Source organism: Pleurodeles waltl, chromosome 1_1 (genome assembly GCF_031143425.1).
Source record: "Pleurodeles waltl isolate 20211129_DDA chromosome 1_1, aPleWal1.hap1.20221129, whole genome shotgun sequence".
Taxonomy (NCBI): Eukaryota; Metazoa; Chordata; class Amphibia; order Caudata; family Salamandridae; genus Pleurodeles; species Pleurodeles waltl.
Window position 1 is genome coordinate 320,517,599 of NC_090436.1, and position 12,583 is coordinate 320,530,181.

The 12,583-nt window shown below is 44.6% G+C and overlaps 1 protein-coding gene across 2 annotated transcripts in view; it reads left to right on the forward strand.

Annotated features, from left to right (window-relative positions):
* Positions 1–2,064: 2,064 nt before the first annotated feature.
* Positions 2,065–12,583, forward strand: part of RAB3C (RAB3C, member RAS oncogene family) — a 396,458-nt gene continuing 385,939 nt past the window's right edge. The window contains exon 1 of one of the 2 annotated variants that reach the window (XM_069222464.1): positions 2,065–2,360. In XM_069222464.1, coding sequence (XP_069078565.1) covers positions 2,343–2,360 — 18 coding nt within the window. In that variant the 5' untranslated portion in view covers positions 2,065–2,342. Of the gene's footprint in view, positions 2,361–2,940; positions 3,078–12,583 lie in introns of those variants that run through there. The other variant, XM_069222455.1, reaches the window with a different exon arrangement.

Below are 12,583 nucleotides of genomic sequence, written 5' to 3' on the forward strand. Positions count from 1 at the left end.
CATGTACTCTATAAAGTTTATTTCTGATGTTGAAAAAATCCTCCAGTGAAGGTGTTGATGTATTTCGGCAGCTGTTGAGTATGGGCCTCCTCATGACAGTGGACGAATGATTAACTTATGCCTGGAAAGAAATATCTTTTACAAACAAGCTCCAGGCCAGGACACCCATGTGCAAGGATACTTATGCTAGAAGACGCCACATTGAGTGTAAGGCGGTACTGGCCTGCAGTTTTGCGATCGTAGAAGACATTGTGGCACGAGGCAAAAGTCACATGGTCAAAAAAACAGTCCGTGCTCAGGCCTCCACCACGATTGTAGGGCACTATATGAAAGGATTGGCGCCTTTAGATAGTGGAACAGATTGAATCACAGCTGGTCGCACTCCCATCTCATCAATCCTGGGATTAGCCCCGCTAATCTGTTGCTCCTTCACTCCTTCTCCTATGTTGCTCCATTCTTCTCACTCATTATTTTAAAAAACGTTTTGCTTCTGACAGACTATTAGCAGCAATCCATATTAATATAGGTTTTTACCCATTTCAAGATGGCCGCACTTCAACTGTGAATGCACACACATGGTGATGAACACCTAGTAATTCGTTTGTAGCCAGGATTTAAACTCCTAATCTGCACATAATAACAGGACACGAGTATTTGTGAAGCACACTTTCACCCCTTGACCCTGAAAAACAAGTCTTTGTTGTTACGCAACTCAACAGTACACATTTTATCCAGCTAAGAATTATGAAAAGCTGAGCGTGTCTACTGGGATTTGAAGCTGTGGACAGGGCTTTCAATCGAAATACAGAAATGCAGGTACTCACTATTAAGACCAGCTGTTTGCTCCTGAGAAGTGCTGAGGTTCTCTCATTAAATGTATTGCAGCAGAGCTCTGAAGTGCAGGTACTCTCCTTTTCAAAACAACTAAGTGCAGGTAGTCAGTACTACGCAGTACTTATCGATTTAAAGTACTGCCTGTGGCAATACATCAAACATAGGATTCTAGAGTAGACCATTAATAAACTAAGAGGCGTATTTATAGGTTGCTAGCGCCACAGGAGCGTTACTTTTCATGATGCTCCTGTGGCACTAAGCACTGCGCCTTATTTACAAGGTGGCATTAAGCCACTTTTTGTGGTTAACGTCACCTTGTAAATATGGCCCCTTCCCACGCAGCACTGTGTGTGGAAGGGGCGTGCAATGGGTGTTGTGGTGGGCGTGCCACAGCAACACCCACTGCATTTTAACGCTGCCTCAGATTTATGAAATTTCATAAACCTGAGGCAGCTCCAAAATCTAATGCCACCCCAGGGTGGACTTAGAAGGGCGCACCCCAGGGTGGACTTAGCAGGAACTTTTATTCCTCCTCGTTTTTTGTTTTTTCTATGCGTGCTGCACAAAAGCTGAACTCAACAAGCTATCCTGCCAGACGTTTTAAGGCATGGGCTCAGTGGGCAATTGCCCAGGGCCCGCGCCTTCCAAGGACACCCCAAGCATGTGACGTTTATATCTAGCTCACCTCACTTATATATATTTATGTATGTCAATATTTAAGGTATAATTCAATATTATTCGGTAACACAGGGTTTGAATTAGCAGAAAATGGGTAAGAGATTTCAACGTTGTTCGAAATAGGGGCCCTCAAAATATTTCTTGCCCGGGGCGCCTAAAACCCTTAGGATGGCAGTGATTACTGCTGAGATCCTGATCCCCATGCCAATCCTCAATAACAGCACCCAGTTTGGGAGTACTCGGATTATAATGGCGCCCACATATAGAATATCTGTAACGCTATTGTCCCTCCTTATGCCTGCAGGATCAGCACCAGCGCGTGTGCGCATACACCATCAATGGTGGCAAATGCACGGTTTCAACAAGAGTGGGTTATTTACTGTGGGCTGGCCTGGGCCCCCTTCTTTCACTTTACCCTGGCTTGATCATGATATTCATTAAGGCTCAGCATATGGCCGATGTTTGCTCTCGCCCCTCCTCGTGCAGGAAGTCAAAGCGCCAAATGAAAAGATTGTAGCATCCGCTCCGGCGGCCTCCCATGCCCCAGGGCCTTCCGTGCGGAGAGGCCCCCAGCTGTTCCATCCTGGGCTTTGTCTGCTCGCAGAGCCTGCACTGCTCGCCCTCGGCCACAGCTCCGCCTCCTACCAGCCCGGGCCGCCAGCCGGACTCAACCGAGCTGCACTCCAGTGCAGACCCAGGCCTCCCGTGCGCCACACCCGCAACACCGTGCGGCTACAGCTGCCTCGTCCTCCCTCGCGGGGTCTCCTCGGCCCCCGCTCAGTTTGTCTGCCCTGCGTTGACACTTCTGTCCGGGGAGCTGGTCACAGCTAATGGAGCTGTATGGGAAGGTAAGAGGTGCTCTTGCTCTTTGCACTCACTGGAAGGACCCTACATATGAAGCCTGTCAGTCTTTGGACATTCATTCCCCGAGTGTTGTTGAGTAGAAGTGCTTGGTGTGCAAAATATTACACACGAGCAGGTAATCAATAAGAGACTACATACACAGGCACATCTCTGCATGTAATCATACATACTACATTAATCATGCTGAAAATATATCTATTTGTACACAGACAGTTCTATGAGAGGTGTATGACATTTAGTATAGTACGGTGTACATATATATTAATTTAAGCCCCGTTTAATTGGATAGGAATGCCATTTAACATTACACTAACAAAACTGCGAAGGGTCAATAATGCGCGTTTGCTTCTCTCTGTTACCCAGATACATATAATATATGTATTCATTCTAGGCAGACAGCTGAGGGGGAGACTAGCACCGGGGGCTTGTGGGGCTTGCAGTTTTCGAAGCACTGACAATGGTCGGCTGAAGGGAGTGAAAGAACTACAAGCCCCAGAGGCAGCCTCGCGGGCGTGAGGAAAGATACGTCAGGGCACCAGGGACAGCTCCAGTGCTGATATTAAAGCCGGTCCGGCAGCCACGGCCAGTGGGGGCTCGTTGTCGCGCTGTGCCGGGGCGTCTCTGTACTCTAGGGGCTCCGCTTACTGGGAGACCACAGGAGACCGACTGGAGGCAGGATGAGACACGAGGCACCCGTGCAGGTTTGTGCAACCTTACTGCTCTTGCGCCGGGCGAATGTGGAAAACGGGAATATAGCATGCATGCTGCTTTTATTTCCCGTGTCCCCTCAGCTCTCGTTTTCGCTTGTATTGTGTTCCAAGGCTTGTATGAATGTTTTGTAAAATGCGCGCACTCTATCGCAGCAAGGGTGAACTAGAGAGCGAAATAGGCACGGATTATCATTTTCTGTGGCAATCCTCTTGTGCCTTCTCGAGACTCAAAATTCTGGTGAACATAGCACCCAAATGAGCTGATTGCTCTCCATATGTCGGTGCTTCGTAGCGAGGTTTATTTATCCCTGTACCACTGGCATATCAGCCGTCACTGCCTCAGACGACTTTATCATAAAACGCCTTCAGAGTTTTTTTTTTCCCGCGGTGTATACTGCTAAACATATGATTGCCCTGTGGCTTGCTCCTGAACGTCCCTGTTATTTTTGATAAAACAACTGCATTGTAAGTGGTCGGTTTACGGATGCTGGAGGTGAGGGGTACACAATATAAATTGTACCTCCCATGAAAATTAATATCAAAGATGTAACTAAGTACTCTTTATAGGAGGCTATCATGGACATTTCTGAAATTAAGGGCCATATGTACGAACACATTTTCCCATACACACGGAATGGGTAAAACCCTTTGCTACATCTGGCCCTGAATCCGTAAGGTAGTTGTCAGTGTGTGTTTGTTTGCAGTGAGTGGTGAGCTTGTACTTGTATGTCTGTTGTGTGTGTGTGGGGGGGGGGGGATCTACGAATGCACATGTGCAGTTTCAGTAAATGTTGCCTCTATTATTATGTGCTATGTGTGTGTCTGTGATGTATTTGTGGTTGTGTGTGGGGGGCATGTCCCTTCGGGTGTGAGCGTTTTTTGTGCAGTGTGTTTGAGTATGATTTTTCGTGTGTGTGGGTCTAACATGGTGTTTGTAGATGTGGTGGGTGCCTGTTTGTGTGGCGTGTTTTGTGTTGATCAAACACCGGATGAGCAAGCAAAGTAATATTGAGAAAATGACTCAATAACTTATTGGAGGGGAGCAGACAGCCTGTATATTCTGATTGTGTACGTGATTCAGGCTTTGGGCCCTGCAGGTCTGTACACATAGCATCAGATGAGTAACCTCTTGCTGTATGAGCGAGCCTTATCAGACCAAGTGCTGTACATTGGCATTTAAAAAGTGAAATCCTTTTAAGAAAAGTTACAAACGGTTGGAATATAGCCATATAAAGTATGTCATGTGATGTACGCAGAGACTATTTATCGGAAATCCTATTTTGTGCGTGACAAGACTCTAGCGAAGCCCATTTTAAAATATATCTGTGGAATTAATTTTTCAGTGCTGAGTTAAGTTAGGATAATTAGCATTAACGCCAACATGTGTAATCTCATGCCACATTGCGTAACCTGTGTTACAGCTTTATTGTTTTGAATTATAATCAGCACCATTAGGACACAAAGTGACTGGACACATAGTAAGCTAATTTTAACCTTGAAATGTGCAATATATTGTACCAGGATACCAGAATATGAAATGCTCACAATTGTAACCTTGCCGTGTTAGTGAAAATAAATTCAGCCCACACACATACAAGAGTAGGCGGTGTAGATGCACATTATTCCTCTCGTGGGTAGCAGGTAGGCATTTATGGTTCCCTCATGGCTGCTCTTCCCATGAGGCACTTACTGACACTATCTGATTAGGATAATGCATGTCACATCCTACAGTATGTTAGTGTTGAAACACATCAATGCATTCACACTTCCCCACACAGACACCCACTATTTATGATCACAGGAGCACACAGAACCTGTTTTGCAAATTATACCTAATCTAAGCTGCAGTCTTTTGTCACTTGTATGGTTATCTTGTTAACTGTTCCAAGTGGCAATGGACAATGTAGTAGTGTACTGACGCACAAAAATTAGTGAAAAAGGAAATGCACGTTTTATCAGGCTCTTCAGTCGGCAGTAAGATTGCTTTACTGCAACTCCACAGCAATGACAGCAAAATGACTTTTCATAAAAAAAACATAGAAACATGCACCATAATAACATACTGTTGCTGAATTTGTAAGACCGCCTATAGTGAAGTTGAGACATTTGCACTATAGGTACATTGCAGGAGAATTATGTAGCCATTAGCAGCATCTCTGATTTACCCTTCCCCAAAGACATTTGTGTTCTAAGTGAATCACGCCTGAAGTGTGTGTGTGTGTGTGTGTGTGTGTGTGCATTCGTTTTACTACCCAGTTTCTAGAGAAGATTATCTGTTCAATAGGTTGTTACCAGGCATGTGGGAGTCTTTCTGAGAATACTCATCTCATTGGGTTTCTCTAACCTTTCTTCTTCGAAGCGTAACCTCTCCCACTACCCCTCCATCAGTAGCCGCTGCTTGCCCTTCCAGCTCAGACTGAATCAGACAACATGCAATAGAACAGGGATCGATGTCACGGAGATGAGACAACAGTGCACACTTACTGAACTAGCAATCACACTACAAAGGGAAGACACCACTGTATGTTCCTTCTTTCGCCAAAGCTATGATCTTTCTTTGTTTTTACCCTGTGATTTAATGATAGAAATAGACAAGTACCATTTTTGTTCTCTTGTACATCGTGCATGTCAATATAGAAATCGCGTAGTTCACAGTTTTTGCAGTCATTAGTGCTTCGAGCACTGGCCCTGATATGTGTTTGTGAATTGTGCCATTCATGAGGAGTCTCCCGAGGGCGTATATTCAAAGAATCAAGGGCAACCCTATGTATTCACATGTGCGTGGCTAGCTCACATTATTATTATTAGTTATAAGTCTTCTTTCAGATCAAAGCCGTCCACCTTGTTCATCAGTGTTTGACTTATAAGGATCTCCCTCGTGGTAGACTACTAGTAGCACCAGTTTACTATAAACTTGTATAATTTACTTCTCTGTAGTTCATGACGCACGTGCATCACAATGACATCAACATTAAATGTGGTCACAGTGACTTAAGTTGAACATTTAACATTCATATCAATGGCTTTAGTAACTGGCTATATCAACCAGTCGTACCGCAAGGGCATCCATCTCGTGCAGTGGACTTCTTCCACTGCTCTCTCTGCCTCGAGAATTTGAGGGTTTGAGGCCCTCTGAATCCTCATAACATCTCAGATTCAGCTCACTTTGTAGGTATTCTTTTGGGGATGAACATTTGCTGATCTTCAGGGGCCAGCGACCCCAAAGACAGATACTAATCTCAATTATAGTTCTAATCAGTAACCCATTCTTATATGTATCTGTTCTTTCTGTTACAGAGTGTTCTAGTCCTACTCGCCCACTTCTTGGCCTCAAAGGCCAAGATGCTCCCTCATTCTACAGTGTCCCATGTGGGCTACAATATGCAATGGAGTTTCCTTAACTTAATGTTTTGCATACCAGTGACTTGCCCTAATAGGGATTTTTGGTGTCTCACAAAATCGACCTGCTATTTCCAAATTAGCATGCCACCCTTTTATATAATGGCAGTTCCTTTGAAAATGTGTTCGTTCTCGCACCACGCAAGAAAAGCTTCTCAAGAGTTTTCTCATCTCTCATTCCGATCCACTGTCCATTAATTGTCCTTCTGAAAACACTCTTTCTGTCGGGCTTGGTTTAGGAGCCAGTATATGGCAAGCACCGACCTGTTAATCAAGCCGACAGGAACGATGGTGAGAAGACAGTCCGACCACTCTCCACAGTGAACCACCAAGGGAACAAACTTCACTGCTCACCAGGGGCGCATCCAAAGGAATGTGGGAATGAATAAAATAAAGAAATCACAGCCTACTGGCTTCGGGCAGGCAGGATCGGTCTCCATCGCTGGATACTTCTCCAGGAACCGCTTGTGAGAAGAGACAACTCCACTGGTGTGACATTTAGTCAGTAAAAAAGGGAGATAGAGGGAACAGTATAAGGTGCGTGCCCGTTTGCTTGTCCTCTTCACCCCCACTCATATGGCCCATTCACCATACACACACTTACATGCCCAGTGAGACTGTGGAACTCAGGGTTGAAACAAACAAGGAGCTAATGAGGCTTACTCCTAGGAAACAAGACCGGCTTGAGATGGGGGAAGTGAAAACTGTCACTTCACCCTCTGACCAATCAAGTTTCTAACCAAAACCTGTGCCTTCAGTTCCAAGTCCTTGCAAAAACGTCAAGGCAAGTTTCAGAGATACAGCTCTCTGTCAGACTATATATATATATATATATATATATATATATATATATATATATATATATATATATATCCTGGATGAAAAGGAAACACGCATTGATAAATGCATTAGGTTTTTGCCTATGGGATTAATGATATCTTTTTGTGTGCAAGCACACATACTAATGAAAAGCAAGGGCAGGATGTAAAGCCCTTTTAATATTTATATTAAATACAATAGATTTCATAAGCACAGTGCAGGCACTGTTGTTCAGGTGAAATCTAAAAAGCAGTGATGACCTAACACGCAACAATGCAGAGATCCACATAAAGATATAATTGTGTCTGTCAAGAAAACCAATCACCTTGGCATTCTGTGATGTTACTTTGTGTCCTGATAAATAGGCTTGTCATAATTTTACAGGTCCTTTGTTTGCATAATTTAAATGATGGATCTTTGTTAATTTAGATTATGCTTTTGGCTCATGGGGCCACACAAGATCATTGACTTGGCTCCTCATATGTATTGGTGGCTTGCTGACCTCCAGGTGAGTGTAACTTGTGGACATTGCTGTCATAACTACGACAAACAAGATTGAAAAGAGGATGACACTGTTGATGAAGTGCATTATTGAGCATCTTCTGGTGTAGCACAGGATTCAGTAACCGTAAAAAGAATTGTAGACCTAGATCTGTTGACCTCAAGAGAATATAAACTCAGATATGCATGATTTAACCCAATGTACACACAAAGAGGTAGGGCACGGGCTCCAGTATTGGGACACTGACTGAGGCAGTGTATACTAATTATGGACAGAATGAGGGGTACAGAAAAGTGCCATAGTTTTAGATATGCATGAACTAACTCAATGGAGGTCATGTGATGTAGATTGTGGGATGTGTGACATAACTCCTGAGTCATTGATCCAGGAAGGCAGCAGGGAGAGAGGGGAGTGTGCTTATAGTGACTGATGGACATGCTGATGACTGCAGAGAGGGACTAAAGACTGAAATTTGAATTAACTCTATACAGGCAGGAAGTGCTCAGAGTACCTCTACAGGGCAGCAGAGGATGTGGGAGTAAGTGTATAGTTATTGAGGGATGTGCTGATAGCTGCACAAAGTAACTATAGAGATAGGCATGGACTAACTTCATACGTGCCAATCGACCCGATTCAGATGGGATTTTTGTTTCTAACCAAAAACCCATTTAATTTGTCAGTCTCTCGCCTGAAATTGCCTCTGTATCAGTAGAAGTCAATGGGTAAAATACATTCTCCTGATTATTTATTTTTAAATCTTCTACTTTCCTCTTCGAAAATGTTGGCATGTATGTAACTCCATGCTGGCAGGATGAACAGAGTGAAGGAAGACGGCAGCGGGGGCTGAGTGGCACAGGTGGGGAAGTACAGAGCGGAGTAAGCAGGCAACGAGATATCCAGGGGAACGAAGGGAGAGGCAGTGGTTCAGGGTGGGCTGCAAAGGCAGTGGACAGTGTTCTAAATCACAATACACTGCTGCTGATGAAGTTTAGAAGTACATATTCAATGCCAAAAAGTATAGTGCGCACGTGTACTATGACACAGATGCGCACACAAAATCACAATACACTGCTGCTGTGGAAGCTTGAAATACATGTACAATGACAAAATACATAGTTTACAATGACACGCATGCGCACACGAAATCACAATACATTGCTGCCATGATGGCAAAATGCATAGTGTGCATGCGTACTAGGACACGCATGTGCATACGAAATGACAAAACACTGCTTTTGCGGGGAGCTTGAAATACATGTACGATGACAAAATACATAGTCCGCATGCGTACCATGGCAAGCATGTGCACATGAGAGAATAGGGCACAAACAGACGCATCGGAATGCACACACATCAGAGACATTAAAAGAAAGGTTCGAGCGCAATGTGAATAGGCTCACATGTGTGCAGCCTAATGTCGGTAAAGGAGAGGAGCTCGATTACTACACAGCAGCAGCTGTAGACCACAGTTCTGTATGAGAGGTGGCCACATTGAGAGCTCTCAGGTATGCGCGCAAACGCTGTGCAGGCAAAACATCAAAAAACAGTTCAGCTCAAAAGTATAAGGAAACAGTACTTGGGCAATGGGAGACTGGTAAGAGAAACACGAGGAACAGGAAATAGTATGCTACAACCAATTGAAATAAAGGAAAGGTAGGTGGCAAGCACAGGAACCACTGAAAAGCAACAATGAGATGTAAGCCCCTTTTAAGATTTATATTAACAATAGAATTCACAAGCACTGTGCAGGCAAAACCTAAACAAGCGTTTTAAATGCAATGGGTCTCGTGTTTGCTTGAGTTAGAGCTGTTAATTATGTATATTCCTAACTGGACTTTTCTTGCCACTTAAACTGAAAATGAAAAGTAAAACAATTGACATTAGCGAGCGTTTGCTCGAGTTAGAGCTGTTAGCATTGTAAATTCCTAACAGGACTTTTCTTGCCATTTAAATTTAAAATGAAAAGGAAAACAGCGGACTTAAGCAAGCTGATTCAAATCGTCACGGCTGCCATGAGCGTGAAGTAGAGACACAAAAGGAAAAAGAAGTTCACTTGCAGTCAAATGTATCGGCAAACGTACAACTATCCATGTAACAGGGTTGATGTCCAAGGCCGTAACCAACAGGTCAGAGCGCTTGTGAGCTCAACCCAAAAAACAGCATTGTATGAGCATGCCAAAAACATGAAGAAAGCCAAGGATCAGCAGCACTTAGCTCCTTCCTGGTGTCCAAGGGTGAACGGTGCTTCCCAGCAAACTGCAGAAGCCCTGGATAAGTGAATCCTGTCATGAAGAATGTTCCCCAGGAGAGCTGGAGCCAAGATGCATCACTGAAGCCCCTCAATGCGATCCTCATGGGGAAATCCTGGATGGACTCAGAATAATGGACCGGAAGCGCCCTGCGGTGGCAAGATGTGCTACTTCGAGTGTGCGTATGCTGAGAGGACCTCAGCGGCTCTTTACTGCTAAAAAGTAAGAAAATCCCAGCAAGACGTCAGGACCATCTTCCATGAAGTGTTGCAATTGACACAGAGGCTGTTGAGGGGTATGTCTTTCATGCCCTGTGACCAAACATGGCTCTAAGGACATCGGCTCTCCTGTGAAGGTTGCCATGCCAGGACTCATGGGAAACTGAGTCCAAATCCTGGCATTTAGGCGTGAGCGCTCGAGGCATGCGCATACCAGCCAGCAACATTCAAACAGCGTGGTCAACCTCACAATCATCTGCGTGAAAGTCCTTTTGCATTTGGAGATTTGCGTAATGTTCCCACTTCTGGGTTCATAATGGGGCATAGCGGGGAAATTGGCAGTGCGAAATAGGGCCATAACCCTTTCAAAAGGGGACTTAGGTGATTTCTTATACCCACCATTTGCAGTATCTCCCGATTTTTCAAAACTATCCCATGGATTGTAATTACCACTCCCTCAAGGCCCATTCTGTTAAAGTTCCCGTTGGTAGTGGGGAATTCCTGTCATACATTGTCCTCTGTTTGCTTAACACGCCACAGATCTCTGTAATTTGAACCAAGCAAGAACCACGCCAAATAGTTTCTGTTGGGCTCACTGCACCTCAACCGCCTGGGAATAGGTCTTGTGTGATCTACAACCGAAAAGTAAATTCTGAGAATCTATTGAAGAATCTACTTGTTTCTCAGTGCTGCAGTGCAGCATGGCACAAAGAGCATACGATGCACAACGTCTTTCACGGTTGGCCCCAAGGGTTGGGCTACTCTGCTTGGTATCCATGACCAAAGTGTGAGTACCATATAACTGACCAATTGCTTATTATGTCTTTGTTGATGTTGTACCACATTTAGCAATGGACCATTGAGAACAAGTGCACATTTGAATAATTGATAGTCTTGCATCCTGAGAAATGCACCACTTTCAATGTTTGTTGCCACAGCTCCAATGGAAAATTGTACCACTTGCATTGTTTTCTGCATCGCCCTCCTGTACACTCTTCCCAGTTGAACTGTATCCTCTTCCACATCACCTCCCACTCTGCCCAACTCAACCCACTTCACCAGTGGAACTGACCCCTTTACTCAGACATTCAATCAGTAGGTTTGTAGAGTACTTCTTTTCAGCCATGAGGGTATCCAAGTGCTGGCAGGGTCCAGTAAATTAACCAAATAGCCAGGTCTTCAGGGACTTTTGGAACTCTTGAAGAGATAGGAAGGTGCAGAGATGAAAGGGTAGTTTGTTCCATGTAATCTCTGCTAGGTAGGAGAAGGATCGACCTCTGCATATGCTATGTGGGATGCAAGATTTGTGGGTTACAGAAAGGGAAGTGGAGCGCAGGTGTCTGGTGGTGTGATGGAAGTTCAGGCAATGGTTCAAGTAGGGTGTCCTCAGTTGTGTAGGGTCTTGTATATGTGAGTCAGGAGCTTGAACTGGCATATTTTCTGTACAGAGAGCCAGTGGAGTTCTGTGAGGTTGGGGGGTGATTTATGTTCAACTAGGGAGATCCAGGACAAATCTGGCTGGCGTTGGCATTCTGTATGGTCTGTAGTCATTGGAGGAGGTGAGCTGTGATACCTGCGTAGAGAGCGTTGACATAGTCCAGTCGGCTGAAGATGAGGGCCTGGGTGATAGTGCGTCTTGTGCTTTGGAGTAGCCATTTGAATATCTTTTGAATCATGCAGAGGATGAAGAAGCAAGAGGAGGAGATAAAGTAATCTTGGTTAGCTTGTTGTCCATAATGATGCCTAGGTTCCTAGCATGGTCAGTTGGGGTAGGAGTAGGCCCAAGTTCTGAGTGCCACCAGCATAAGACCCATGGGGAGTTTTTTGTTTCCAAAGATTGGTACCTCTGTCCTGTCTGTGTTGAGCTTCAACCAGTTGTTCTTCATCCAGTTGGTGACGTCTGTCATGCAGTTGTGGAAGTTGGTCTTGGTGGTGTCTTCGGAGAGGGAGAATATGAGTTGTTTGTCATTGGCACATAATGTGATGTTGAGTCTGTAGGTTTTGATGATGCTGGACGGAAGTATCATATAAGTGATGAAAAGGGCAGGGCTGAGCAAGAGTCCTTAGGGTTCTTCACAGATGATTTCCATGGGTTCGGAGGTGAAGGGGGAAAGATGGACTTTTTGTGTTTTCCTGATGAGGAAAGAAGCAATCCGTAAGAGAGCAGCTTCTTGGATGCCTATGTTGTGCAGCCTTGTGATGAGTGTGTGATGGGAGACCATATGAAGGCTGCTGAGAGGTCTAGGTGGATCAGAAATGCAGTCTCTCATTATTTGAGTAGGGATGGGATGTCATTGACAGCCATGATGA